General features: G+C 43.3%; 1 protein-coding gene across 1 annotated transcript in view; it reads left to right on the top strand.

The window, feature by feature from the left end:
- The window catches only part of CPZ (carboxypeptidase Z), a 43,375-nt gene that overhangs the window by 4,811 nt on the left and 11,260 nt on the right, over window positions 1-27,304 (top strand). The window contains exons 2-8 of the mRNA XM_005229807.4: window positions 7,527-7,550; window positions 9,880-10,254; window positions 11,048-11,260; window positions 13,386-13,582; window positions 14,547-14,708; window positions 22,409-22,567; window positions 26,545-26,680. Coding sequence (XP_005229864.2) covers window positions 9,933-10,254; window positions 11,048-11,260; window positions 13,386-13,582; window positions 14,547-14,708; window positions 22,409-22,567; window positions 26,545-26,680 — 1,189 coding nt within the window. The 5' untranslated portion in view covers window positions 7,527-7,550; window positions 9,880-9,932. The remainder of the gene's footprint in view (window positions 1-7,526; window positions 7,551-9,879; window positions 10,255-11,047; window positions 11,261-13,385; window positions 13,583-14,546; window positions 14,709-22,408; window positions 22,568-26,544; window positions 26,681-27,304) is intronic.

The following is a 27,304-nucleotide window of genomic DNA, read 5'->3' as shown; positions in this document are numbered from 1 at the left end:
CCTGTTGTAACTCCATTGATTTACTTGGCACTATGTCAGTTTTTACAGGGTTATAACAGGACACCCTTATCCAAGAGACGTTATGAGATTAAGCCATGGATTTAAGCTAAGGCCATTGAATTAACTGTCAATCTTTTGTAACATAAAAATACCATATTTGGCTAAATCTCAACTACCTACAGAAGAACCAGATGTGAAATTAATTACATAAGTTCTCATACATCTATACTAATGAAAAGACAGTTATGCTAGGGGGCTGCACAGACTGTGTTTAACAAGGATGGGATCATATTTTGGCAAAAGTTTTGAAAGTCTTGTAACACCAAAGAGAAAAAACCTCAGTTTTTCAGACATGCTCCTCTGTCCTATGCCATTCAACAGAGTTGAACTTACTTAAAGCTTCTGACTCTGTGGTAAGCTGTTGGCCAAAGCAGTTAGAGAGTGCTACATCCTTAGACCATGAGAACTGAGCTGTAGAGAGTATAAGGTCACAAAATAAAGCTATGGAGGCATCACAGTTCCAGATTACCAGTTTATTAAGTTTTTTCACCCTTCTGCAGTCATCCTGATAAAAAAATGGATCCTTTAGACAATAGTTATAGAGATTTCCTGACCTATTCCACCTTCTCACCCCAGCTGTTGTGTTAACACCAGCATCCCCCAGATCTGAACTGATTTCTCTTCACTGACCAGACGCTAAGAGATGGTCTCTATATGTCTCCAGATCATCTTGGTGCACAGCGAACACATGTTCGGCATCAGCCCAGGCACACATGCAGCCCAGCAAGTCTTCAGCCAATTTGGCAACTCCTGGGCCATTTTGTTGTCATTGTCTTTGTTGTGTTTTGTTTTCCCAAATCGTAATTTTTCCCTCACAACTTGGAAAAGATCTCAGCTGAGGTAAAGAAAGGACATTTAGTGTTTGTTTTGGGAATTATGCTTCTGTTCAGGATTTTCAGGTGGGAGGACTCCCTGGATCAGCACCTGTTGGCCAGAGACACAGCTGGGGTGACACCAGGGATCCTGTCACTAGAGGCACAGAGACAGGCAGTGGGGACAGACAGGCAGACAGAAATGCTCTTCATCAGTTCTTTCAGGTTCCTACAACTGCAGCCTTGTTCAGGTTTCATCTGGACAATTAGAAACAAGGGAGAATTACTGGTAACCACTGAGGCTGGCTTTGAGCTGTTGCTGAGTCACAGGTCCTGGTGTGTACCCGCACAGATTTTGACCTGTGATCCACAGGTTGCATGAACACCCATCACCCATGGGAAAGCTTCAGCACCTTCTTGCAGGCCCCAGACCAGTTCTGTGAGAGAAACAGTCCTGAAAGAGCCAACTGCAGTGTCATTGCTGTGGGAATACATTCAGTAATTCAGTAAAAATGGGTGTTCAACCGAATGCCAGGCAGCAGGTGGGTTAGAAAGAAGGGTGATTAATAATGAACACTGGCTTGTGTCTTCCTGCTGTGATCTTGCTTGCAAAGTGAAGGCAGATTAGGCATTAATCTCTTTCAGGTGCTTTCAGGCTTCTTCATGTGAGGGAGCAGGGCTAAAACAGGTCTTGTCTCACTGCCTGCACGTCAGGCTGCTGCGTACTGCTTCTGCCCCCTTGCAAACACATTGCTGCCCTGGGGCAGTTACAGCAGTTGCTGGAGTGGAAGATTAGTAACAGGAATTCAGTCCTCTACTCACAAAAGCTTTGATGTACCCAGAAAAAGGAGTTAACCACGTGAGTTGCTTTTGGCAATCGCTCCTCTCTCCTCCAGTTTTCCTGGAATTCCTTCTCTGTGGCTGGGGAATCTTCTCCAATTCTGCTCCTGCATGTGTGCCTTAGACATGTAGCTGTCTTCTCTCCTGGACTTTCTGCTTGACCATTTTCCCCCTAGCCAAGCTACCCGGGTGCCTCATTCCTTTGCCACTAGTCCCCTTACTTCACTCCTCCTGGAGGTTCTGATCCATTACAGTATTCTGTAACAGATCTTGTCCTGCTCTTGTCCTCATGCTGTAGCTAGAGCTTGCTCTGGAGGCAGGCTGTGCTTTGCCATTTGCAGGTGCTGTTGCAATGTTTTGTAAAATGGTGCATCCCAGCAGTGTTTTGTATTACTGCTGATATTAAGTTTTGTCTCTTTAGTGTTACAAGGCAGGTTATAGTTGCAAAGACTTGACTTGATGAACTGTGTAGAACTGCAAGGAGAGTAACACTAATTTGATCAGAAACTGAAATGTTTTGTTTGGAGAAGTGGAGGTCTTGACTATAAACAGTCTAAAATGAATACATATGTCTTCCAATTTAAAATTGTGTTGTAAGAAACCCTGAAAGCTGGCAGGGGGTGTGCTGGTCTGTACAAGATAAATTATCTAATCTTGTTCGATCTGTCAGTCATAACAATGGGATTGTGTAAGCCTTACTGAATGATTTAGATATTTTGAATGTAAGACTGGCCCTTGGGCTTATTCCATATCCTCAAGCACATAAGTCTCCTATTGGCTTTGTTCTCAAAAAGGCAAGCAGCCAAGTCGTGGCACTGGAAGTAGCTGTTGAGCTCTATTGTCCAGGTTAGGGTTAATCACAGCAGCTTGCCTCTTTCAGTGCTGAATCATCGGGGGGGGGGGGGGGGGGGGGGGGGGGCGGGGGGGGGGGGGAATGTAAGCTTGGCAGTAAAATATGTATGTGCTGCATTGTAGATTTTCAAGCTTGCCTTTGCAAATTAAAACCAGAAGCGTGTATTATAGAGAGCGCTCAGAAAGCTTGAAATGGCTTTTCTCCTCTTCAATAAGTTATTTTATCCATGATCTTAAATAGAAGCTGTGCTACTGAAAGGACTTTTGTAGCTTTGGTGGAATAGCTAGAGTACAAAAATAAACATAAAAAAGGTTGTTCTGTGTCAGGAAGAAAAAGGTCTCTCTGTACCAACCTGTCCACAGATGTGACTGTGAGAGGAGGTGGCACTGTCTTCCTCTGAGCCCAGGGAAGCCTCTTCTCAAAAAATGGAAGAGGTCTGGGCTCTTTCAAGCACAGAAGAAGCAGCAACTGAAGCCTGCCAAGTTAATTTGGAGACCTGAGAAACTCCCTGTCATTTCTTTTCTGAAAAAGAGAAAGGGAGTGGCTGAACTCTTCTAGCATTGCCAGAGCTTTGACAAAGCAGGCTATGATGGGTGGGGACAGGGATTTGCCAGTTATTTCTGTGTGCAGAGACCCAGACCCGTGAGTGCAGGGCTCCAGGAACGGAGAGTGCAGCTGCAGCTTGGGATCTGGCCTCAGAGGGTTGCCTGCTGCCTGCTCTCCAGGCAGGCAGGCTCTGGCCCAGCTACGTGCATCCACACTTACTTATGTAAGTACACATACTGGAGAATTATCTTTGGCCCTCGTAGAGCCGCACCCTTCAAAACATATGCAGGCATTGGCATTACAAAACATAGGAAAAGTCCAAACACCACATCTGCACACATACACATTTAAGACTCACTATAAAGCAAGAAAAGCAGACCTTTTCTCTCTTGCTTTTACGTATATTAACTCCTGATAACATGAAAGCTCAAGCTGTTTCACTCTTGCTTGCTCACAAGAAGAGCTGTGGCTGATGTATGGATCATATGGCAGTTTGCACGGGGCTGTGGTGGGGAGAAGTGTTACAGTTTGGGCAGAGCTGGCCTCTGACAGCAGAAGAAATTGCACAGACGTCTTTGGCAGAGAGAGACAGAGAGAAAACAGTACAGTATGCTGCAAAAATGTGAGGCTTAGTTCTATGTTTAGGCTTAGAACTAGGTTTAGGACCCAGGAGGAAGGAGTTTGTTTTGCTGCGAGCCAATGAGTGAGTCTTGGTAACTGCATTTGTGAGGGGCATCCTGCACCAAAAGTAGTAGAAAAGCTTTATCCTGTGTTGAAAAATTATCCCTGCTTATCACATACTGAGATGAACAGCTTCAGTTGCCGTGGGAAAGGCTTACCTGGGTTTGGGTTACTCACCTAAAAAATGAATCTATCCTCTTCAGTCAGCATCTTTGTTAAGGGACATGACTATTACTCATTAATAGATTGCCCCTTCCTGTAAGTATGGTAAAAATAACAAAATGTAAAAGCCAGGTAGCAGACCGTCTGAAACCAGAACTGCCTTTACCTCTCCAGTGCTAGCATTTACTCCTGCTCACAAAATGATCCAGCCCTCTTGTGAGCCCAGCTACAGCATATGACTTAGCAAAATTTTGCATGTCTGTTCCATCAGCTATCCATTTCTTCCTGGCTCCTTCTGGCCAGCTGGGCCAAAAGAGGGTTCTGCTAAGTGCAGCAAAACTGCTGCTGCTTGGAGAGCCAGAGCAGGGGGAAGCAGCAGCCTCAAGCCCAGACCACGCCTGCTACATTTTCCCTTTGGTTTTGTCTGCTTGTTTCAGCAAGTTGCCAGAATACCTTTTTGCTCCAGCTGAATAAGCAGAATACTGAGACACCGTTGAGAACAAATTTGCGCCACGTATCAAACTGACTGATGGCTCTAGCACTCCTGCACAGTAATAGTGGTCTGGGGAGACTGTGTGTGCCTCAGCTTCGTTATTTGAGCAGTGCATGTCAGAGACACACGAAAAGGATGTTAGTAGCTCGTCAGCAGAGGGGAAATGCCTCTTACCTTTGAGGATATGTGAGCAGTTGTAGAAAGACCATTCATACTCCACAAATGAACCCATGAAGAACTGCACGCAGCACACACAACCCTCTAGTCTAAAATAATAGCTACAATACAGTCATTTTCTGCTGAGAAGAAAAAAAAAAAAAGGTCAAATATTTCTTATCCACCCTTCAAGGTACTGAAGGGGATTCATTGCTAATGACCCTGGTGATAACCAGAGATAGTGTCACTCTGCTCATTGGGATGTGGCTGGACTCAAGGCAGTCCCATCCACATCAAGTTTTCCTCCCTGTATGGAACAATTGGCTCGCTCTATAGACTTCTGTCCATGGATAGCCTCACAAGTTGTTGTGGGTGTGATAGCATTATGATATAAGACTATCCAGATTCAGGGAGGTAGTGACATCCAATTTTATTAACAGGATTAATTACTAGAGCTCTTACTAAGAAGAGATCACTCCTTTCTCTTTCCCAGCTAGTATTGTACAAAACGTTATTCCTTGATTATGCCCAGATGTAAAACTTCACACAGTATCTGGCTGAGATGAAGCTTTTTTAGAAATACCTTGACCTTAATAACTAACTGAGGGGATTGTACCTAGCGAAGGGAAACACTGAAATCCTGTAACAGAAGACACTGTTGATGAACCAGGTATTGTTTATTGCTATCAGCATAATGTACCAAGCCAGGAAAGGAGTTTGTATGGATATGATCTTTTTTCCAGCTTGCTGCTTACCAGAACTTGCTGGTGTTGGAGATGGACTCTTTCTGCTAGCTCTGATCCCTCATTTATTTTATCAGGTAATGTGGATCAATGACAATCCATAATACAGAACCAGACTAATTTCCAATTAAATGTCTCCCTCCAAGATAAAATTCCTGGGTTATTTTTTTTTTCTCATTATAATGATTTTATTTTGGCTAAAGAATGATCAACTCGTTAGCAACAGATGTGCAGATGATTTCATTTAAACAAATAGGCTGGGAATAGAACTTTAAACTTTCTTTAGTAGGAAAAAGAAAACATAATGAATTTGTTCTTACGAGGACAAATACTCAATTCGCTAAGCAAGAAGCTAGATGCCTGTCCCCACAGCGAGAGTTAGAAGAAATAGCAACATAGCTAGATCCCCAATACATCACAAGGAAAGCAGACCTGTTGGTGTTCAAAAAGCATGCACATAGTGGCTTAGCTGCTATGAGGTACTGGTGAAACAGCTCTGATACCTTGATAGCAATATTTTTCTTTACCTGCCAGTATCGGAGAAGGGCAATATAGAATCATTGGCTACAGGACCAAAAGAGGCCCCTCCTGGGTGATCAAACCATGTTCTTTCAAAGCCAAGAGAGCTTCTTTATTTGACCTAGTAAACAGAAAGCTGAGGGGATCTGATTGCTCTCTGCAAACACACGGTGAAGGCATGCACCAGAAAGTGCAGATTGCTATTTAAGCTAAAGGACAATGCTGGCACAACAATGCACGGATATCAACTGGCCACGAATACTTTTAGGGAGGAAATTAAAAGGCAATTTCTAGCCATTAAAGGAGTGAACTTTTGGAAAAGCTTTCCCATGAGAGTAGCTGGGGAGGGAAATAATTAGTTTTAAGTTTTTATTAAAAGGATTATAAAATGCAGTTGCTAGGGATAGAATGAAGTAGGATGGGGAAGAAATACATCCCTTCACATCCATCAAAATTTTAATTGCTTTACAAGGAAGGTAGGCACACCATTATGTGGGACACAGATTTGTTAGGGGAAGATCCATGAGGCATCTTGGTTATGTTCAGAAGGACTCACATGGACTTTTGGACTAAACCAGATTATTAAAGACCTACATTTTCATTAGTGAAATTTCCTAGGCACCTAACTTACAGTTTTTAAGCATGCCTAGAAATATTGTCAGGTTGTCAGGGCTGGGGAGCTCCATGTTTTTTTCAAAGATAAGCCTGGTTTCTTACACAACCACACTTCAGATATATTATCAAGACCTCCTCCCTTTTTAAACTGGATCAAAAACTGGCTGGTCAATATGCTTGTCTGGCCATGCCCTGCACAGGATCCTTGAAGTCTGTCCTGTCTTCTTCTTAAACTCCATTTCTGACTGTTTGCTAGGGTGAGGGTCTCTTTTTTTTGTGTGTGTGTGGGTGGGGGTGTATGGGGCTCCACAAGAGCCCCATATGGTCTGGTGTAAGACCATGGGTTAGAGGGGTTTCTGTGTCTGGGGTGCAAAACCCAGAGGGACCAGAGTACATGTGCCTTGTGCCTGTATGTCAGTGTGTGCAGTTGCTAGCAAACACCACACTGGACAGGACAAAAGATTGGGAGCTGGGTATTTGAGCAGCTGTGATCCTGGGCTGGAGAGTGAAGAGTCAGGAGGGTCTCAGACATGGCTACTGGAGGAACCAGGAGGTCCAAGCCAGCTATTGGGAAGACCATGGTGCCTGGGGCTTGGCTACCAAGCATACCGTGCTCTAGGTATGGGCCAGCTACCAGTGAGACCAGCATATGTGTCAGTGCATGAGACAACTGGGAGATCAGTGGATCCAGGTACCACCTGCTGGGTAAACTGAGCCTGGCTATTGGGGTTTGAGTATGTCTAAGCTGAGCTACTGGAGGAATCCACCTGTACTTCTGTTCCATCAGTGGTCTTTCATCCTGATTAGCCAGAAAGGGGAATGGGATGATGCTTTTGGTGCTGGTTGGTTTGCCTGTACTGTGTTTTCTCGTTGAGTAAATATATGTAATATGTGACTGTTGGGAATAAATGCGTGTCCCCTGTGGACCTCAGGACATAGAGCTGCAGCAGCCTTTGTGGGGCTACCAAACTGGACAATTCCTAACATGAGGAAGGTACCACAGATACCGCCATAATGCTTTTTTTTTTTTTCCTCTTTATTTGCAGGTCAATGCCAAACCGTACAGAAAGGTATGATGTGACTTTGCTCACTGTCCTTGGAGAGTCTTGAAACCTTAAGTATTCCTTTACTATTTCCTATTAAGTTTTCTAGTATTGATGCTATACTAGGTCTTATTCCTCGAGAGATGATCTCTCACACAAGGTAGCATTTTGCTGCTGTGACAATGCTATTTGCTGCCAGCCAGAGATATTAGCAAGAGAAGGAGGCTCAAACATAGGCCCATTACTGTAATAGCTGGTAATTTTATGAAAAGACATCTCTCTATTAATCTATTACTACTCTTCACCTCCGAGTGGGTTGAAGGTATTACCAACATTTATCCTTCCTAAGACCTCTTAACCTGATTTCTTAAAAGGTATTAGGTTTGTGAGAATATACATGTAAGGACATTTATGGGCCTGCTTGCCTGAGAGTCAAGTCCCAGAATAACTTTTGATCTCTTTGGGCAATTTCAACCAAACTTCACAGAGGAGCTGCATTCAGACATATTAAGTCTTATAAATTTTATGGGGCCAAGCAAAGAAGAGAGATACCTTACTAATGCCTTCCCCATTACAGAAAATAGAGATCTGTATGATCTCTCACCTCATCAGTGAATCCATAACAAAAGGTAAGGACAGGGAAGATAATGATATCAAAACCACACTTTATTCAGAATCTGAGTTTTTCCTATGTTAGACACCAGCAAATTCACACCTCAAGGTTTTTTTCTCTCTTATGGATTCTCTGGTGTTTAATAAGATCAAACTGTAATGTTAATTTAAATCAGATAAGATTTATTTGGAGATTAAGCTGGAGACATGGATTTGACAGATGGACAGCTCAGTGGATAAGGCATTGGCCTCGTTGCCAATCGGGATGGTTGCACTCAAAGAATTACGGTCAACAACGGCTCAATGTCCACGTGAAGACCAGTGACGAGTGGCATTTCTCAGGGGTCTGTACTGGGACTAGTGCTGTTCAACATCTTTGTCAGTGACATGGACAGTGGGATTGAGTGCACCCTCAGCGAGTCTGCTGACGACACCAAGCCATGTGGTGCATTCAACATGCTGGAAGGAAGGCATGCCATCCAGGGGGACCTTGACAGGCTTGAGAGGTGGGCCCATGCAAACCTCATGAAGTCCAGCAAGGCCAAGTGCAAGGTCCTACATATGGGTCGGGGTAATCCCAAACACAAATACAGGCTGGGTGGAGAATGGATTGAGAACAGCCCCAAGGAGAAGTACTTGGGGGTGTTGGTTGACGAAAAGCTCAACATGGCCCAGAAACATGCACTTGCAGCCCAGAAAACCAACCATATCCTGGGCTGCAGCAAAAGAAGTGTAGCCAGCAGGTCAAAGGAGGTAATTCTCCCCCTCTACCCCACCCTCATGAGACCCTACTTGTAGTAGTGCGTTCAGCCTTGGGGCCCCCAACATAAAAAGACACGGATCTGTTTGAGTGAGCCCAGAGGAAGGCCACAAAGATGATCAGAGGGCTGGAGCACCTCTCCTATGAATACAGGCTGTGAAAGGTTGTTCAGCCTGGAGAACTCTGGGCAGATCTTACAGCAGCCTTTCCATACCTAAAGGAGGCACATAAGAAAGCTGGAGAAGGACTACAAGGGCATGTAGTGATAGGACGGGGGGAATGGCTTTAAGCTGAAAGAGGGTAGATTTAGATCAAATATAAGGAAGACACTCTTCCCTGAGGCTGGGAGAAGCTGTGGATGCCCCATCCCTGGAAGTGTTCAAGGCCAGGCTGGATGCGGCTTAGAGCAACTTGGTCTAGTGGAAGGTGTCCCTGCCCATGGCAGGGAGGTTTGAACTAGATGATATTGAAGGTCCCTGCCAACCCAAACCATTCTATGATTTTATAAGTATGAGACAGCCTTTCCTTTGGAAACCAGATTTTATTAATATTGGTGGTTTCCAAGATATTTGTTAATGAACTCACATATGGGCCCAATACTCCAGTGTTTTCTGAGCAGGGATGTGTCCTTTCATTGCTGTCCAGGTATTGAATTAACAAAATAAATCTTGTTTTAGGAACAATGCTTATTAATCAGGTAACTTCTGATGCTCCATCAAATTGTTATATACCATTTGAATTCTGAATGTCATCTACTTGCATCAAACTGTTTGCAGTCAATCTCCAGACCAAGCATACTTTCCATTATCTTTCTATAAGTGGTTTTAGACATCAAATTCATTTAAGAGTATTGCAAACTGCCTCTAGTCTATCTGTGAACAAAAACCTAAGTTCATCTAATGTGTTCTTTGTTATGTTGTCTTTCAACTATTCAGAGTGTCAGTGAAGCAAGTTATTTTTCATATGTTTATCTTCTTTTCATAGCAAAATGTGTGGACATTGCTTTAAGTTCTTGTACTGATGTTGCCTATACTCAAATGATGTATCCTAATTTTCTGGATCAGAAGTCTCGAGAAGTGATTGAGTACAGCTCCGAGTACATCCTCATCAGTGTGCTGCACAACTTGCTCCAGGGAGAATGCAATCCGGACCTGAGGCTCTTGGGCTGCTCAGTGCTGGCCCCACAGTGCGAAAAGGACAAAGTTATAAAGCCCTGCAGGCATGTCTGTGAAAATCTGAAAAAAAATTGCCTCCCTGCCTTTGATGCAATAGACATGGCTTGGCCGTACTTCTTAGACTGTGACCGCTTTTTTGCTGGGGAAGAAGAGGGATGTTTTGACCCGCTGGCAAAGCTGCGAGGTAAGGAAGGAAGCCCTGCTGATGCAGCTTACTTGTCTAGATGGGAAGGGTCTCACCTCACTCAGCTTGACAAGTCTATGGCACAAAACCTCTCTGCTTGTCATCTCAGCTTGTCATCTTTTTAGACACCTGTAAGCTGTGATTCATCTTGTTCCACCTATTTTAAACACTTAATTAAACTGTGCTCAAAAAGCATCTGTTTCTCTCTCTCATATACAAAGAGCATCAAGACAGGCAGCTCAGAGCTAGATGTTTAGACTGCCAAAGTGCGTTTAGATAAGCCCTGCTCTGTGTAATAGCTGTCTGTATATTTCAAATATTTTATTTAAAAACTGAAATAGTAATGCAATCATAAATTCATGACTGCTTGACAAGCTTAACACCTCATTAAAATAATCTCATTAATGGTTGTCACAGATTTTTGTTTGGATGAAGAAGATCCAGATAGCTGAAGACAACTGAACCTCTTAAAAAATGAATTTGCTCCACCAGATTCAAAGGGAAAGATCTGTACATTTTGTGACTATAATGTGCTAAGTATTCCAAAGGCCAGATTATAACTGGAGGCTGCAAAAAAATATTTGTCACTGTGCCTAAGCATTAGTATGATTTTGCAAACAAAATATGCCACAATAAACAGTGTAGGATGTACTACATAGTTTTAAATTTTGATTGCAGCTGTATTTTCTATAATTCTACTACTGAAAAAGTTATTTTGCAGAAAAGTGCAGGCGTTCATACAATCCTCTGAGCATCATGGTTTTAAACACTGTGTTACAATTTTTCTTTGCAGGGGAAGTAGATGTGGAGGAAGATTTGCCTTCAGATTTGCCAGCAACTTTTATTCAGTTCAAACACCATTCTTATTCCCAAATGGTGAGCACATTAAAGAAGACTGCTTCTAAGTGCTCCCATATTGCAACAACTTACAGCATAGGTCGCAGTTTTGAAGGAAAGGATCTTTTTGTGATTGAGTTTTCAACCAAGCCTGGACACCATGAACTGCGTGAGTTATATCAGTGTTGATCAAGTTGCTTGAGGGAAGTCCAGATTATCCAAGTGAAAACAGGTCCTTTTAATGGGATATCACTTAAACTGTAAAAAGCGTTGATTCAAAACCATTTCTCCTCCTTTGTGTTCCTGAATTACAGCAATAGCCGATGGTTCACTGTAGCAATTATAGTCCAATTGCAATTTTCTACCTTTATGACCTCCACTTATGACCATGGTTGACATTCCTTGTTCCTAGATGTATGACCATGTGCTTGGTTGCAGTGATATGGCTATTATTTATATGTGTCCAGTGTACAGAGAAGTTGGGATAGTTTTCTGTTACTGACCTGTCCTCTCCATCATCTACCACTTCCTCGGTCTCCTTTTATTTATTACTAATAAAAAGCTTTATTTATCAAGTGCTACACACTTCCTACAAGTAATGCCTGTCCCTAGACTAAACATAGTCTTTCACATCCTACAATATGTACATGTGAGAAGGCCTCGGATACAGAAGGACATTGACATCAAAAATAGGCAATGCAGCACAGAAAACAATACTGAACAGAGTTTCAGGCCAGTGTAATACCTGTCAGTATAACAGGTGAATGATACCAGGAATTTGTGATATCAGAATGCCTGAATACCTTTAGGATATGAATCCTCACAACTGTTCTGCAAAGGGGAACAGTGCTGATCTCTATTTTGTACATTCATCACTGAGACAGCAAGGGCCAGATTTTTAAATGTTGTACATTCTTCAAAATCCAGATCATTTCCTTGGGGAGGATTAGGTGTTATTTTCCAGTTACCAGCTCCCAGCTCAAATACAGTACCTGACTAACTCAGGTGGACTGCTATGGCCACTGCTGCATACCCAGAACCTCAGGCTGCTTCTCATCAGACTAGTTCCAGCATCAGAACAGCCTCAGCAGTGCAGCAGAACTGAACTACATCTGATTTAATACTTCAATGAGATTATTATCTCAGGTCAAGCTACTGTGTCTTCTGTGTGGTATGCTGCATGGGAGACAGAGAAGACAGTGAAGACTGGTGTTAGCTTTGCTTAACTCTCAGCCGCGCTGCCTTGCATGATGTAGAGGTATTTTGAGGTGCCTTTAAACATGCTCAAGGTCACAGGAGATGTCTTGAACAGAGCAAAGACCTACATTACTATTTCCTGTCCTATTATCCTTCCTCTCTTGTGTAAAGAAAAGAACTTGCAGGTGTCTTTTTAAGCTGATAGTTCCATTTGCCAGGAAAACACAAAGCCTACGAATCAGGCTTTTAAATTAAAACTGTGATTTGGCATGATAAAGATGGTAGTTTAACATATTACCTAGCATTTCCTTCTAAATCTGTTGCTTCGTGCTGCTCCGGACAGCACAAAAGAAAGTGGAAATAGCTCTAGAGGTGGAGATTTTGCCTGCTTGAGCAAACTGCATAATAGGTCTGTGCCAGCCCTCCTCCAGCATTTAGTGCTCGAGGCTGGCCAGGTTCGAAGAGGAAGATGAAATGATAGACAGGAAAGGGTGTCTCCAAAGTGCAACTTTTTTCTACTTTCCATTAGTCTCTAAGAAAGGGTGGAAACTGGGAGAATAACTGTGGGGAATTGTGAACTTTTACGTTTCTAATAGTCTTATTCCAAGGCTATTTAGCCTGAAAGCCATTTTTTATGCACGACCTAATTTCTGTTCCAAATAGAGAGACAATATATTGCACATCTGCAGGTCGTTTCTAGGATCTGTGACAACATAAAGCATTGAAGCCACCCAAAGTAAGTGAGATTGCCAGGGATGTATTTTATTCCTTCCCTGCCGTGGCCTGACACTTTTGTTCACAGCAGTCTTTGTTCACAATTAATAAGTCCCCCAAAATCAGAGCAATGATTGCTTCTTATGGTGTGGGATCCTGAGAGTATGGACATACTTTATTTTGCACTATTTAAATTGATGCTGAACTGACTTGTAAGGGAGGGAAATTAATCTGGAATTGGTGTGCTATTTACAGGAACATATGCATTAAATTAGTGTAAATAAAACTTTCTGACTCATCAGTAAGGTATTTGGGTTATGCTGCTTTTGGAAGCCATCCAAGTATAATCAAATTAAAGCATCTCATTACTTCACATTTCGCAGTTAAGCCAGAATTTAAGTACATTGGCAATATGCATGGAAATGAAGTTGTGGGGAAAGAGCTGCTAATATACCTCGCACAGTATCTGTGTTCGGAGTATCTTCTTGGGAACCCTCGCATCCAGACCTTGATTAATAATACCAGAATTCATCTCCTACCTTCACTCAACCCTGATGGGTATGAACTGGCTGCAGAAGAGGTAAAAGACTTTTTATAAGGAAATGTTCAGGGCTTCATGTTTCTAAAATCCCCCAAGCTAAAGGACAAACTGGGAGGGGAATGTCACATATGGGAGGGAGTATTAATAATCAGCAGCCAGAATCCCAGGCTGTTTTGGTGGTAGGTTGCTTTCCAAAGATGATGTGGACAGAGCCAAGAGGAAATCAGAGCCACGTTTGTCATTTTTGCTGCCTGCATGCAATGACGAGGGAATGACTGTGTTACTTTTTCACACATTTAGCACTCTCTGCTATCAGTTCTAGAACAAAATGCCCACTGAGTCACTGTAATGACTGTTAAATTATTTTATAAGGAAATGTGGTTTAATACTGTGGAATAGATGTGCTTCTCCTTTTAGAAGAGCAGGTATAATAAAATGTTTTTTCTGTACTGTCACCCTTTCCTAATCTATAGCAGTTTTCAGAGATCAGCTGGTGTCTGAAGGAGATTTGTGAAAGCAAAACTTCTATTATATTTTACCTGACATTCTTCTTCCTCACTTTTACCGATAGCACCATTAGCATGAAAATAGGACCTTTCTTTTTCTGCATTGCTCATGCGGTGAGTTCTCTCTGTTGTATGAGTTGTATGAGTCTGGCGTTATTGCAATCTGCCTGATCCTGTCTGGGAATGTCAGCTGTATTTTCTTTTTCTCCTCCTCTAACCCACTCTGCATCCTGCTCCATGCTGAGTAAGAAGCTGCTGCGTTCCTCTCATGAGTCACATCACTGGTGAATGAAATGCTTCCTGCATGCTGGTTAGTGTGTTAGTGTTCATGGGAATATAAAATGATTAGTAAGTGTGGCTCTTTAACAGTATAGACATTTTCAATTTACTTATTCTAAAACTTCCCTTTTATTAAAATGGCATTTTAAATCATTTCCACAAAGTGATATTTTGAAACAGAAAGTTATTCTGAGGCTGGCTTCTGTGTTACAAATTAGGGAGCTGGTTACAATGGATGGGTCATAGGACGACAGACAGCTCAGAACTTGGACCTGAACAGAAATTTCCCTGATTTGACATCTGAGGCTTACAGAAGAGCTGGGATTCGTGGGGCCCGCCTTGACCACATCCCCATTCCACAATCCTACTGGTGGGGTAAGGTATGAATTACAGATTTTATAATCACATGTACTACATAGCAATTCAGGAATTTAAGAAGCTGAGATTGCTTGTTCTGAAGTTATTCTCTGGTAATCAGATTTTGCAAGTAGGACTAAACTGGACAGGCTCAGAATTGGCATGAAAAATGATGGTGTAGGTCTGGCCAAAGAGGCAGGTGTCACAGATCATTGGGAAAATTTGTGGATAATTTGGATTTTGCTATTTTAGATAAAGAATAATGACTGTTAGGAGGGGGTCACAAGTGTGTAATGGTTCATCATTAGTTAAAGACTTTATGAATTTGGCTCTCATTGCACTGCCTTGGAAAACATACAAAGGCTTCATGTGAAGTTGTGTGGCATCAGCTTCCACAAAAAGGATGTTGATAAATGACTGTAACCAGTTGGAGCAATAGAAACAGCCTGTCAAGCTGCAGTGGTGCTGGAAGGGAGAGTTGCTGCTGCTTCCAGTCACGGGCAGCAGGATGGAGGCAGCACTGCAGGGCCTCACACTCATCATCACTAAGCTGCATGTTATGTGATGTACAGGAATGCAAAGCTCAGTTCTACCTGTGTCACTGGCAGCCCAGAAGCCCGACACTAGCAACTCATGATGGAACTTAGTTCCCCTTGAAAGAAGAAACACAGGAAGCAAATCAGTAGTTCTGATACTGGGAGCTCTGCTTTTAAACTCACTTTATCCTAATTCAAATTTTATTGCTAGCAACAGTCATTTCAGCAGCTGGTGTATTAGCAGATTTGAGAAACCATATTTCAGTTCTCTACTCTGCTGCAGGTGATCTATTATGAGGCTAGGTCTAAATCCCAAAGGTATCTCTGATGCTGCCCCAGTGTTTTGGTACCCAAATTCAAAGTAGGGAAATCTGGATAGAAGCCCCTCACTTCCTCAGGATAATGTACCTCTGAAGATGCAAGGCTGCAGGAAGCTCAGTAATGCAGGCTGTATTAAACACTTGGATTTTGACATAACTAAGCTCAAGAAGTTTTTTTCTGGTTTATGGATATAATCGTACAGATCCCAGCTCATTCTGCTAGATATCTACCTGAGTATAAGGTCATAAACTTAACAGTTTCCATTTTCTGACTGAATAACGACAGACAACTGTGAGCTGGTAAATGCAAGTAGAGTACAGAGCCTCAGATGGGAAAGAAGGGTTGAGGGTGTGTGGAGCAGAGCCTGAGGTTAAATGAAAACAGCTGAGGGAAAAAAAAAAAAAAAAAAAAGATTTTAGGAGAAAAGCCTAGAGAGATAATAGTTTTGATTCACCCCTGTGGTGGGTTGACTGTGGCTGGGCGCCAGGTGCCCACCAGAGCGGCTGTGTCAGGGCCCTCCTCAGCTGGGCAGGGGGGAGGAAATGTAACGAAAGGCCCGTGGGTCGAGATAAGGGCAGGGGGGTCACTCAGCCAGTACCGACAGGGGCAAAACCGACCCGACTTGGGGAAATTAGTTTAATTCATTACCTATCAAAATCAGAGTAGGATAATGAGAAAATAAAACCCAAATCTTTAACCACCTTCCCCCACCCTTCTCGTGTTCCCGGGCTCAGCCTCACTCCCGATGTCTCTCCCTGCTCCCCCCGAGCAGCGCAGGGGGGCCGGGAATGGGGCTGGGGTCAGTCCCTCACAGCTGCCCCTGCCGCCCCTTCCCCCCAGGGGGAGGGTCCCCACACGCTGCCCCTGCCCCAGCCCAGCCCCCCCCCGGGGGCGCAGCCTCCTTGGGCACCCCCTGCCCCGGCCTGGGGCCCTCCCTGGGCGGCCGGTGGGTCCCGGCTCCCCGCGGGCTCCATGGGCTGAGGGCACAGCCGGCCGCGCCGCGGCCTTCACCGCGGGCTGGGGGGGAACCTCTGCTCCGGCGCCTGGAGCCCCTCCGGCCCTGCCTGCACCCACCGGGTGTCTGCGGGGCTGCTGCTCGCACACCTGCTCACTCCTCTCTCTGGGTGACATTGCTGTTGCACAGCAACTTTTTCCCCTTCTGAAATACTTTGTCCCCCTGCTGCTACCACCGTCACTGATGGGCTCGGCCTTGCCCAGCGGCGGGTCCATCCTGGAGCCGGCTGGCGTTGGCTCCATCGGGCATGGGGGGAGCTTCTGGCAGCTCCTCACAGCAGCCATCCTTGTAGCCCCCCACTACCAAGACCTTTCCATGCAAACCCTGTACAACCCCGCTTGTGTATAGCAGTGTTCATAGCAGTACCTCTAACAACCATCTATAGATATCAAACCGAAATTTTTCTTCAACAAATGAATGGTATATGAACAAATATTAAGAGGCTTGGGAGGGGGATTAGGCCCAGCCTTCCAGTTATCTGGCGTGAAACCGCATTGTTTGTGCAGAGGACTGAGTACTGCAGGTGTGAGCTCCCAGCTGGAGGCACTACAATCTTACCTGGTCTCCCAGCATGTTTGCTTTCCCATGTAGGACTAAGGCTTGGAGCCATCCCTGTTCTGATTTTAGGAAACCCTCTTCCTCATCATCTAAAGCCCGGACTTTCACAGCAGTTCTCTAAAGATGGCTCACTTTAGTTCAGTATCTGTCATCCTGTTCACACAGGGCAAAACAAGATTATTCAGTTAGTCAGGAACCTGCCAGCTTTTGTAACATAATGTTTACTTAGAAGAACATGCTGAATCAAAAATATATAATAAAGCGACAGTCATTACAAACATACATGTACGTTTCTATCTTACCGGTAGCCTCTCAGGTGCTATTTCAGATGCTCTTGCAGAGCCCATCTCTCTTGGTCACAGCTTCTCACTGGGTTCCTGATTTAAGAGCACGTGCTGTCCTGCTCTCAGTTTTGTCAAGGCTGGTCATTCCACGCAACTGCAGGTCTGTTACCTGTCAGGCTTTTTGACCCTCATCAATGTATGTGCTTTCCTTGGGGAAATGCTTACAGGGAGATGTTCCCTGTCTTAGGAACATGAACTCACAGACACTTACTTCAGTTCTTACCAAGGCTGTATAGCCCAGGCACCAAGCACTGCCACCAGCGTGTCCACAAAGATACAGCTGATGAGTCAAATTGTGTCTGCAACATCTCACTTACCAGGCAGAGTCCTTCCTTTCCTGGCCCTTTGCAAAATCAGTAGTGAGGATGGCAGTCTCCTGGGAGCTCTTTCATGGGCTGTATCATTCCCTGAGCTATGTGTAGACAGGCTACAGGATTGCTGGTACACCTAAAAGTCATCAAAAATGCCTTTGGTTTTCCATGGAGGTATCCAGGAAAGCTGCTTTTGACCTTTCGGACTGTATGTGGCTGTGCAGCAGGCTTTGGGGTATAAAGGAAAGGATGGAGATCTCCTCCCAGCCATGTGCTCACTCTTACTCTCCATCCAGAGGTGCAGGGTTGAAGGCTGAAGGCTCAGGCACCACTGAGGAAGGACAAACATGGCTTCGACCCCTCTTTGTGCCAGTGCCTGATGCAAGCCATGCAGCCCAGAGTGCCTGCAATCCTCTGGATTTTCTGGCTTTAACCTCCCCACTCCCTCCCCCAGCCCTGCTTCTGCCATGGTCTTTCTGATGGTCTTTGGGGTGGTCAGTGGTAGGCAGCCACTTGCAGATGTCATTTTTACAACAATGTATTCGGCTTTCTTGGGTGTATAACATCATAGTGGTTTGTAGAGGGCTGGATGGAGTCAGCCTAACATTTGTCCCACAGTTATCCCCACTGCTGTGGCCACCACTGCCCCAGCTGCAGGGTCACTCCAGGGTGTCTGTCACCACAGACAAGGGACCAGGAAGTATTGGCACACAACCACCCTCTGTCTGAGCTCTGCCTCAGCGGGTGCAGACCTGGGGTTATAAATAAATCTCTTCTCCTTCAAGTGTTTTCTTGTTTTCGAAGACGAAATAAGGCAGTGACCCAACGATTCATTCCTCAGAGCACCAAACCTCAGGGAACCTCTGGATGCTCTCCTGACACCCAAGTGGGTCCTGACCTAAGCAACACCCCAAGCATCTCCAAATCCATATGCTTTATAGAACAAATGAGAGAACCAATTTGCCTCTGACCTGGATGACACCACAAAATCTCCTTGCTGACTGCAGTTTCACATGGTTCAGAAACCTGGCAGTATGTGGTCTCAAGCCTCGCATCCCTCTCCTCTGCCAGTGGTATCATAGGACAGCCAAATCAGCTATCCCATAATGAGCTTCAATTTTGTCAGGCAGATGAACCCATGGCTTTTACAGTAGTTGGCTTTGTGCATGCAAAAACATTAGATTGGATGTTTCAACACCAGCCCCTCGGCTTTCATTTACTTAATGATGTGTACGACCTGCCTTATTAAAGTAATCATCTGACTATTGCAGGGCATTATATAAAGATCAAAAAAGGAAAAGTGAGATCCCAGCCAATCTCATAAACTCAGGAGAGCTCCTGTCTCCCTGTAACCCTTGCTGTACAGTGCATTTTCTTCCCCACTGTTTTGAATTATTGTAATAAGTGGTCTGAGGGCTCAGGCTGAGAGACCTCAGGTTTCATCTGAACTGAAGTCAAATTGGCTTGATTCAAACAGAATTTAGAAGTCTGTGCCAGTGGAGGCTGGCATAGTCTTTAGGAAAATGAGTCTGGTTGCTTCTAAAAGGATAAAAAGAAGTCTTTGAAAGCCATGGAGACAGTGACTAATTGCAGTGTAATTGACAGAAATGAGACTCAGGTTTACAAGGGTTGTGACCGTTCCTGTACTTACGCAAAAATATTTCAGCTGTTTTCTGATTGTGCCCCAAATTGTTCCTGTGAGGTGGATACTTTAAAATTGATCTCTGACTAAAAAGCAAGAGCCCTGGTAAAAAAAATAAATAAATCAAAACCCACATTAAAGGAAAAGTCTATGAATAGTCAAAGACCAGTGTGACACAGATAGCATCTGTTATCATCCAGTGGAGCTGAACCAGGATGTACACATTTCAAAGCCTTAATCACTGTAATGATGTCACTGAAATGCTATTAGGTTAAAAATAGTGACATTGAAACTCCTGATTTTCCACAACATTCGCTTCAATAAGACATCGGCTCTGTGACACAGCAGTGTCTTGTGGCTTCTGCAGGTATCTAGTAAGCAAGCTGCCTAATCAGGGGGGAGGACTGGATTTAGGAGCTCTCTAAATAAAACTGTGCATTTGACCCTTGCCCACTGAATTGCAGAAGCAGCATAAAGATCTTATCAAGGCCAAAACTGCTGTTTGACAGCAGGGCTGATTCTGGCATCAGGGATGCCCTCTCTGGCTGGGCAGTACAAGCTGGGGCAGCTGCAGGTGGGGCAGGGAGCTGCTGAAATTTTGGGACAGCATCCTCCTGGCGAGTGCTGGTGTTATGGGGCTTGGGAGGTGCAGGCTTGGTGACAGGTCCTCAGCCATCCCGTGAACCCCCAAACGGGGATTCATGGGGCAGACAGTGCCACTTGCAGCCCCTTATAAGCCACCAGGGGTCTTCTTTTCAGAAGAGGTGGGCTCGAAGGATGAACAAAGCACTCTCAGCGTTCGGGTGAGAGTGGCTGATTCAGTCCCAAATTCTCTTGGGATAAAGATATTTATCAGACCATCCCAGGGCACTGCACAAAGACAGAAAAGCAAATACTGACTGCTGCTGGTACCATTCTTTGGACACTGTCAGATTCTTTGTCGTGAAGCTTGGTGGGCTGTTTTCTTCTCCCACCTCTGTGTTGGGTGAGTGGGTATGTGAGAGTGCAGAGCATTTGTCCTTTCCCTTTGGAGTGCCCTTTATCTGCCTTGTTAAAAATTATTTTCAGGTCATGCCCTTCTTGGAAACTTTGTGTCTAATCTGCACTATTTTCCAAATTACACAAAAAACCTTGGTTAGGTTTTTGGTGCACAAAGTGCATTCTGTGTGTTCCTGGGCTGGTCAGACTTTACCTGTTACATCTCATCCTACACTTAAGTTGCCGTTTTATAGTACCAAGGTTGAATGGTTTGTGACACAAAGATTCAGAGGCTGCCACTAGGCTGACATATAAAATGGACCTAGCCTGTTTCTTCTGAGGACAAGTGGCACGATCTGACTTGTGTCTATATGCTCACCACAAACTACTGATTTAATGACTCACCTTACAGCAGTGGGAAACTCAGGTTTCTATTTCTTCCCAAGTACAAGGTACAGCCTTTTCAAATAGCACAGTGGCAGTGGCTGGAGGCTCAACAGCTATAGAATGGCAATTTAAGGAAACCTGAAAACTAGGAGGACTCAGTTAATAACTATGGCATATGAAGGACTTTAGCCTTCTGCCTAGGTCAGGGATGGGCAGGGTGATACCTTCTTAAATCATTCCAGGTAAAACTGTATTTAGACATGGCTTTTTCCTGAGACACTTTGCTTTCTACCTCATTGCTGAGAGCTGTAATACATCCATGATGCACCTTTGCTTCACAGTGTTTTTCTCTGTTCCATACCTATGTTTGTGTTACCCACTCATCCCCAAAGCTAGGATTTACCAATAGCAGAACAGGGACTGATCCAAAGAAAACAGGAATTACTATTATTGCAACTCTAATGTATAGGTCTCTAGAGTTTTTGTTTGTTCATTTTTTTGTTTGATTGGGGGTTTTGTGTTTGACATTTTTCGTGGGTTTGTGTTTTTTTTTTTTTCCCCTGCGCATTGCTGACTTGATTCAGTGTTACTAGGTCCTTAGCCACTCTGGGATCCTGGCTGGCTGATTTGCTAATGGCTGATGGAATTAAAGCAAAGGGTGATATGCAATTTAGCAGCCCTATATAGATGCTGGACTAAGTCCATCATAACAGATCTGGCTCATTTTTAAAAAACTGTAGATCTGCACCCATGCAAAGCAAAGCGCAGGTTAGCAGCCTCTGCCCTCACCCACGTTTCCTCTGGAAGCTTCACAAACTACAAGCAAAAGACCTTCACCTCCTCCAAGGGCACTGGCGTGCGTCTGGGCTTGCAGGGAGCGGCCACCAGATGACACTCTTACCACTAAGAATTGACTAACTCCGGAACAGGTCCGTGAAATTACTCCTTAGCAAAGGGGATGAAGGAGCCTCCTGCATTGCAGGGGGAGATGGGTGCCTGAGCATCCTCGGGAGTCCGGTGCCTACTCCTTTGGCCACTGTTACTGAGCGCTGATTGTCAGAAAGGCAAATTCTATGACTTACTGCAACCGTTCAGTGCAGGTAAACTGCAGTCATTGTGTTTTATATATATTAGTTTTCATTTATTTGCATATAAACCTAGACCAAAGGATAGCAAATGAGACAGTGTATTTCCAGCCAGTGCTGAGAATTTCAAATTGATCCCCGTATTCCAGCTTATCTATCCAAAGTCAATTCTGCTGATTCAGAAATGAAATTAGATAAAGAGTTTGGTTTGTGAGTAGTGGTACAATGCCACAATTTTTCAAGCCTAAAATACTAACATCATCACTTTGAACTGCTGAAATGTCACTGTAATAAAGTTATTCTTCTGTCAAAGTTGTTGGTTTTTTTTTTCTTTCAGTTTTTCCATAGTGAACAGTGTGTCTCATTTGTTCCCTGGAGCAAACTGACACTCTTCCTCCACTAACCTTTGGGATGGAAGAGCCAAAGAGCTTCAGCATTCTTTTTTCTGACACACTCTCTTCTCCACTGAGCTTCATCCTGCCCAGGATCAAATCCCTTCGGAGCTGCATGACTATTCACAGCTTTTCATTTTCTCCTGGATTTCAGGTGGCTCCTGAGACAAAAGCAGTCATGAAGTGGTTGAGGTCTATCCCGTTCGTGCTCTCTGCCAGCCTCCATGGGGGTGAGCTGGTTGTGACCTATCCTTATGACTATTCAAGGCATCCTATGGAAGAAAAAATGTTCTCCCCTACACCTGATGAGAAGGTAATATAGTTTTTGCAGGGTGAGCATATCAGTACGGTTTCCACATGTGGAACTATGCAAGTATTTTGTTTAAACAAGTAAAAAACGCTGATTTATTTAGATTGTATATATGTGTGTATATGTATGCATGTATGTATTAAATATGTAATAAATCACATGTTTATATATATAAATGCATGTGTCTGTGTATATATATATATATATATATATATATAGTATTATTTATACACTTATTTAACATGGCTTAAAATATAGGGTCATTTACACACTATCAGCCTGATCTGTAAATATTTACCCATATATTTGTGAGGCCAAACATGATTTCACAAGGCACAGGTGAGGAAAAGACAAGCTTTTACTATTTAATGGTTGTAGGCTGTGACATTTTTACTACTGATTTCCAGAAGAAATGGAACAAGCCTGACCAGCAGTATTATTTTCTGTTGACTTCTTTAGGAAAAAAAAAAAAAAAAAAAAAAGGCTGACTGCCATATGGTGGCAGCCTTGTAACATTTATTCCAGGTCAGATGAACAGGAATGGTTTACCCCTCATCCCTGGAAAGTTCCCCAATTGGGACTCACTGTAAATCTTCTGTGAAATTTTTTGCCATCTTCCCTATTTCCCTTTGGCTTCCTCAATCTAGTATTCATTGCCGACATGCCCACTAGGAGAACAGCTATTTTTTCAGCCTTCTAGCATATGATAAAAATGTCCCTGTCCTGTTAAGATAGTTCTTTATATAATAAACATTTGAAAATACTCAGAAGTTGATCTTTGACTTGAAGCATCTGTTGTTTGAGCATATCTCTGGGATGACTTCTTCTAAAGTAACAGTTCTCACCAGCACATATTAAATATTTAAATATTTATGACTATTAAACATTTTCTGTAACAATTCATTTCTTCTGAGCTGTATGATACCTACTGACTATGTCTGTATGACAATGATTTAGCAGTGAAATAAACCAGGCACAGTAAAAAGCTCATGTAACAAATACCTGCTGGGTGGTAATGAAAGCTACAGAAGCTCTTGGTGAAGACTAGGGGAAATCATAAACCTGTGCACTTATATTCCATTACTTAGGCTAGGGGTATCCTGATTTACACATAGGTGGTGGAGGAATGTGGCCATGTGTGCCTTGTCAAGCAGTCCACCTGCGGGATGGAAGGACAGGAGTCTCTCCATCATCTTCAGTCAGGGACAGTATGTGTGTTTTCAGTGAAAGAATGCAGTCACTTGGACAAAGAGCTCCATCCCAATGCAGTGCATAGTTGGGCAAACCCAAATGGCATTCCTGGTTTGCAACAGTGTAAGAGGACCTCACACCAGTGACTGCTGCATAGTCAGTGGCTGCAAACCCTGGGAAGTTAACTATAAACTTCGAAGTTTAAAACATATAGGGCAGGACTGGAGGTATCCTCAATTAAAACCAGTGTTTCAAATGAGTCAACACAGAAACCTTAACACCACTAACATTATCACTTTAAATTTTTTTCCGAAAGTTATAAAACCTGTACCTGTGAAGTGACCTGCATTTTAGTAATGTCATCTGCAACTGCTGCTGCTGGGGAACCTGCATCCTGAAATATAGCACCTTGACATTATGTCAGGACCTAGCTGCCATACGTTAGCCATAGCCCTTGTTCTGATCCCTGACCTGTTGAATTTGCCGTGCAAGGGGAAATGAGGCTGCAGCCCAGGGTGAAATACTGTGGTGCAGGTAATGGTCAGAAATTAAAAAGTCAAATTCTACAAAGTATATTCAAACCAGGTTGCCCTGTTTGAAAACGCATGTAGGTGCTGCCACCTCCCTGTGTCCCCTCATGGTGTATGTGCAGTAGCATGAGGATCTTCCTGGCACCTGCTCCAAGACACTGCAGATTTCAAGCCTCTTTAGCCAGCATGACAGCCTGGGCTGGTACCTACTGAGACCAAAGTGTCTCAAAGCTGGACCATGTCCTTACACTCACATTCTTGCACCTCGTTCAGGCCACCCAATCCAGAAATTTCCCATTTTTTGGCTTTTGTAGAGGTGTATGTTTTTAGCAGGATCTTGTTTTGTGTTACACAGAAGGCTGCATTGATGCATGTGCTCACCAGAGCAGAAAGGTGCACACCAAGTTCCCTCCCTTTGGTGAAGAGAAACACTCCTTTCCTTCCCCCTATAAAATCCAGCCTATGACAGTCGGTAGGGTGAGGGTGCTGGCCAAGGTAACAGCGGTGACCTCATTTTGCCAAATGAAACATTACGATTCTGAAGTCACAAGGATGCCTCTGTGATTTTTTTTCCCTTTTTGTTCCACTGTGTTACACCTAAATGTCTGGTTTTCTGAGGTCCATGACTAGTCATACGTTAGCTGCTAAGTAATAGTAAATATATTGCTATTTGAGACCATTTTAACTTGTTTTTTCAAAAAGTTTAACATTTTTTTTTACATCAAGTTAACTTGATTTTGGATTTCTCCTCCTCTCTACCATCCATCTTCGTTCACTTGCATTAGTGGCCAGGCAAAGCCTTATGCCAGTTGGTGTGAAACAAGAGAAGAAAGATTTCTCACTGGAAATAAAACATCTGCAGGTGTCTGGGAAAGTTGAGGAATATACTCCTAAGTCACATAGGCATCTTCTAAACTTTTAGCAAAGATCTTCCACAGAAAACTCAGAACTGGGACCCAGATTCCTGTAGAAATTCAAGATATTGGGCCTGTCCACAAATTATTGGCAGTAAGAGTTCTTAATGAATTTAATTAACATCCATTTCTTTCCAGCAGAACTTTGTCGTACTCAGCCCTTAATTTTCTGGAGTGAGCCGTACTTAGACACACAGAAGCTCAAGGGAGATGCAAAAGCATTCTATATTAAGTCAGGATTTTTAGACTGTGGTCATCAAAATTATTTTGGTAAATTTACACTTACAGTGGAAATCCCTTAATTGGCTCAGTTTTGTGATTATTAGAAACATTTATAAATATTAGATCAAAGTTGTGTGCTTGGTTATTTTCACCTTTATCCTTGATGACAACATCAAGGATAAAGTTCTAGGATCACTTCTAAAAATAGGATTTTACCCACCCAACTTCTTGCACACAGTGTCAAGCAATATACAATGGCACTCATGATGATGAGTAGTAGGATCTAGTAACTTCTGATAATTGCTGTAATTTCAATGTTGAAATCTGCAATTATAGCTTTTGTAGATGAGGTTCAAAAAATGAAAAGGAGGGGGGGATTTCTGTACAAAGTTGGAATAAACATTGGAGAAAAATGGCAGGAACCTGATTCAAATAAATGGTTTCTGCAGATCACTGCTGTTTCTTCTGTCTTCACTACATGTACCTGTCACTTTTCCTTTCTGGGTGATGACTCCTCTGCTCTTCATCAGTATCAACACTCTTAGGAAATCAGTGGTGACATCCTCCATCACCACATCCTATCCTTTGCTTTTTTAGAAATTATCTCTGCCCCACAAAGAAGCAACTGTCATTGAGATCAAACTGGCAGGCTGTCCTGTGTGAGTGATAAGTACAAAGCAAATTGATACTGTCTATTTTAAACAGCAGCATCCAACGTGGTTGGGCTGAAGCTGGTGTAGGTATTTTTGAAAGGGTAAAAACAGCAAGACCTAAAACATAACGGGGAGAGCTAATTTCAGCTTTAAAATCTGGGACTTGAAGTACAACCAAACAAGCCCTCGACTCCTGCCCTAGGTGATAGGTTGAAGCCAAGTATCACAAAACCCACTGGTATTTAATGTTGTCTTGGCTAAATGTATTGGATTGCAGAGAAGGACCTTGGAGAAGAAGACAAGTGAAAACTTCCTGGCAGAATATCCTTGCATGGAAGTTCACCCCCTCCATCAGCCTCAAGGACACAGGGTGGCTCATTGTCTGGGCTTGCAACAGCAATAGTTGCTAGTAGCAATGACAGTGTTTGCAATTTGTAAAAGCAAATATATTCCAAACTCTTTTGTTACAGATGTTTAAAATGCTGGCTAAAGCCTATGCAGATGCACACCCAGTCATCTCAGACCGATCCGAACTTCGTTGCGGTGGAAATTTTGTAAGACGCGGAGGTATTATAAATGGTGCTGAGTGGTACAGCTTCACTGGAGGTAAACCACTTTACCATCATATCAAGTGAGGTAAAACCTCTATATGACCTTTATGAGACACAAGGGTTTGAAAGAAATAGTTTTATTCATTCCAGCTTGCTTTAGGTCAGACCCCTGCAAAACGTAACTTGTAAGGGATTTAAGTAGTAAAATGTATGTTGGTAACATTTATGTCCATATACCATGGAATGTATTTCCCTGAGGAAAGTTAACAATTTATACAAGGGTCACATTTGTTATTGCATATACCGTTCTAGTTTTCAAATCTGAAATGTAGAAATAAATGCCAGTGCTATGCTCTCATTCCTTAGTGGCATGAGTTTGAATCCATCTTGCAGACTACGCAAGCGCTGCTTTTTCAGTCTGTTTAAATAAACTCTTTTCCAGGGAAACTGCTACAGAGACAAACATCCCATTCATTTGTGCTTAGGTTGCTAATTTGATTTCCCCAATAATAGTATTTAGTTTTAGTCAGGATTCCTGAAATACTGGCATGGATGAAATATTAGTGTTCATAAATTTTCAGCGGTGCTTCAGTTGTGTTTTCAAATAGGAGTCAGCTGGATCCCCAAATAATTATGTTGAAACTAGGCGTTTGGAAAGCTTTGAGGCATGAGTGAGAAT

This window comes from Falco peregrinus, chromosome 2 (genome assembly GCF_023634155.1).
Source record: "Falco peregrinus isolate bFalPer1 chromosome 2, bFalPer1.pri, whole genome shotgun sequence".
NCBI classification, from domain to species: domain Eukaryota; kingdom Metazoa; phylum Chordata; class Aves; order Falconiformes; family Falconidae; genus Falco; species Falco peregrinus.
The sequence above is the reverse complement of the archived record's forward strand: the minus strand, read 5'-3'. Positions and strand labels throughout refer to the sequence as shown.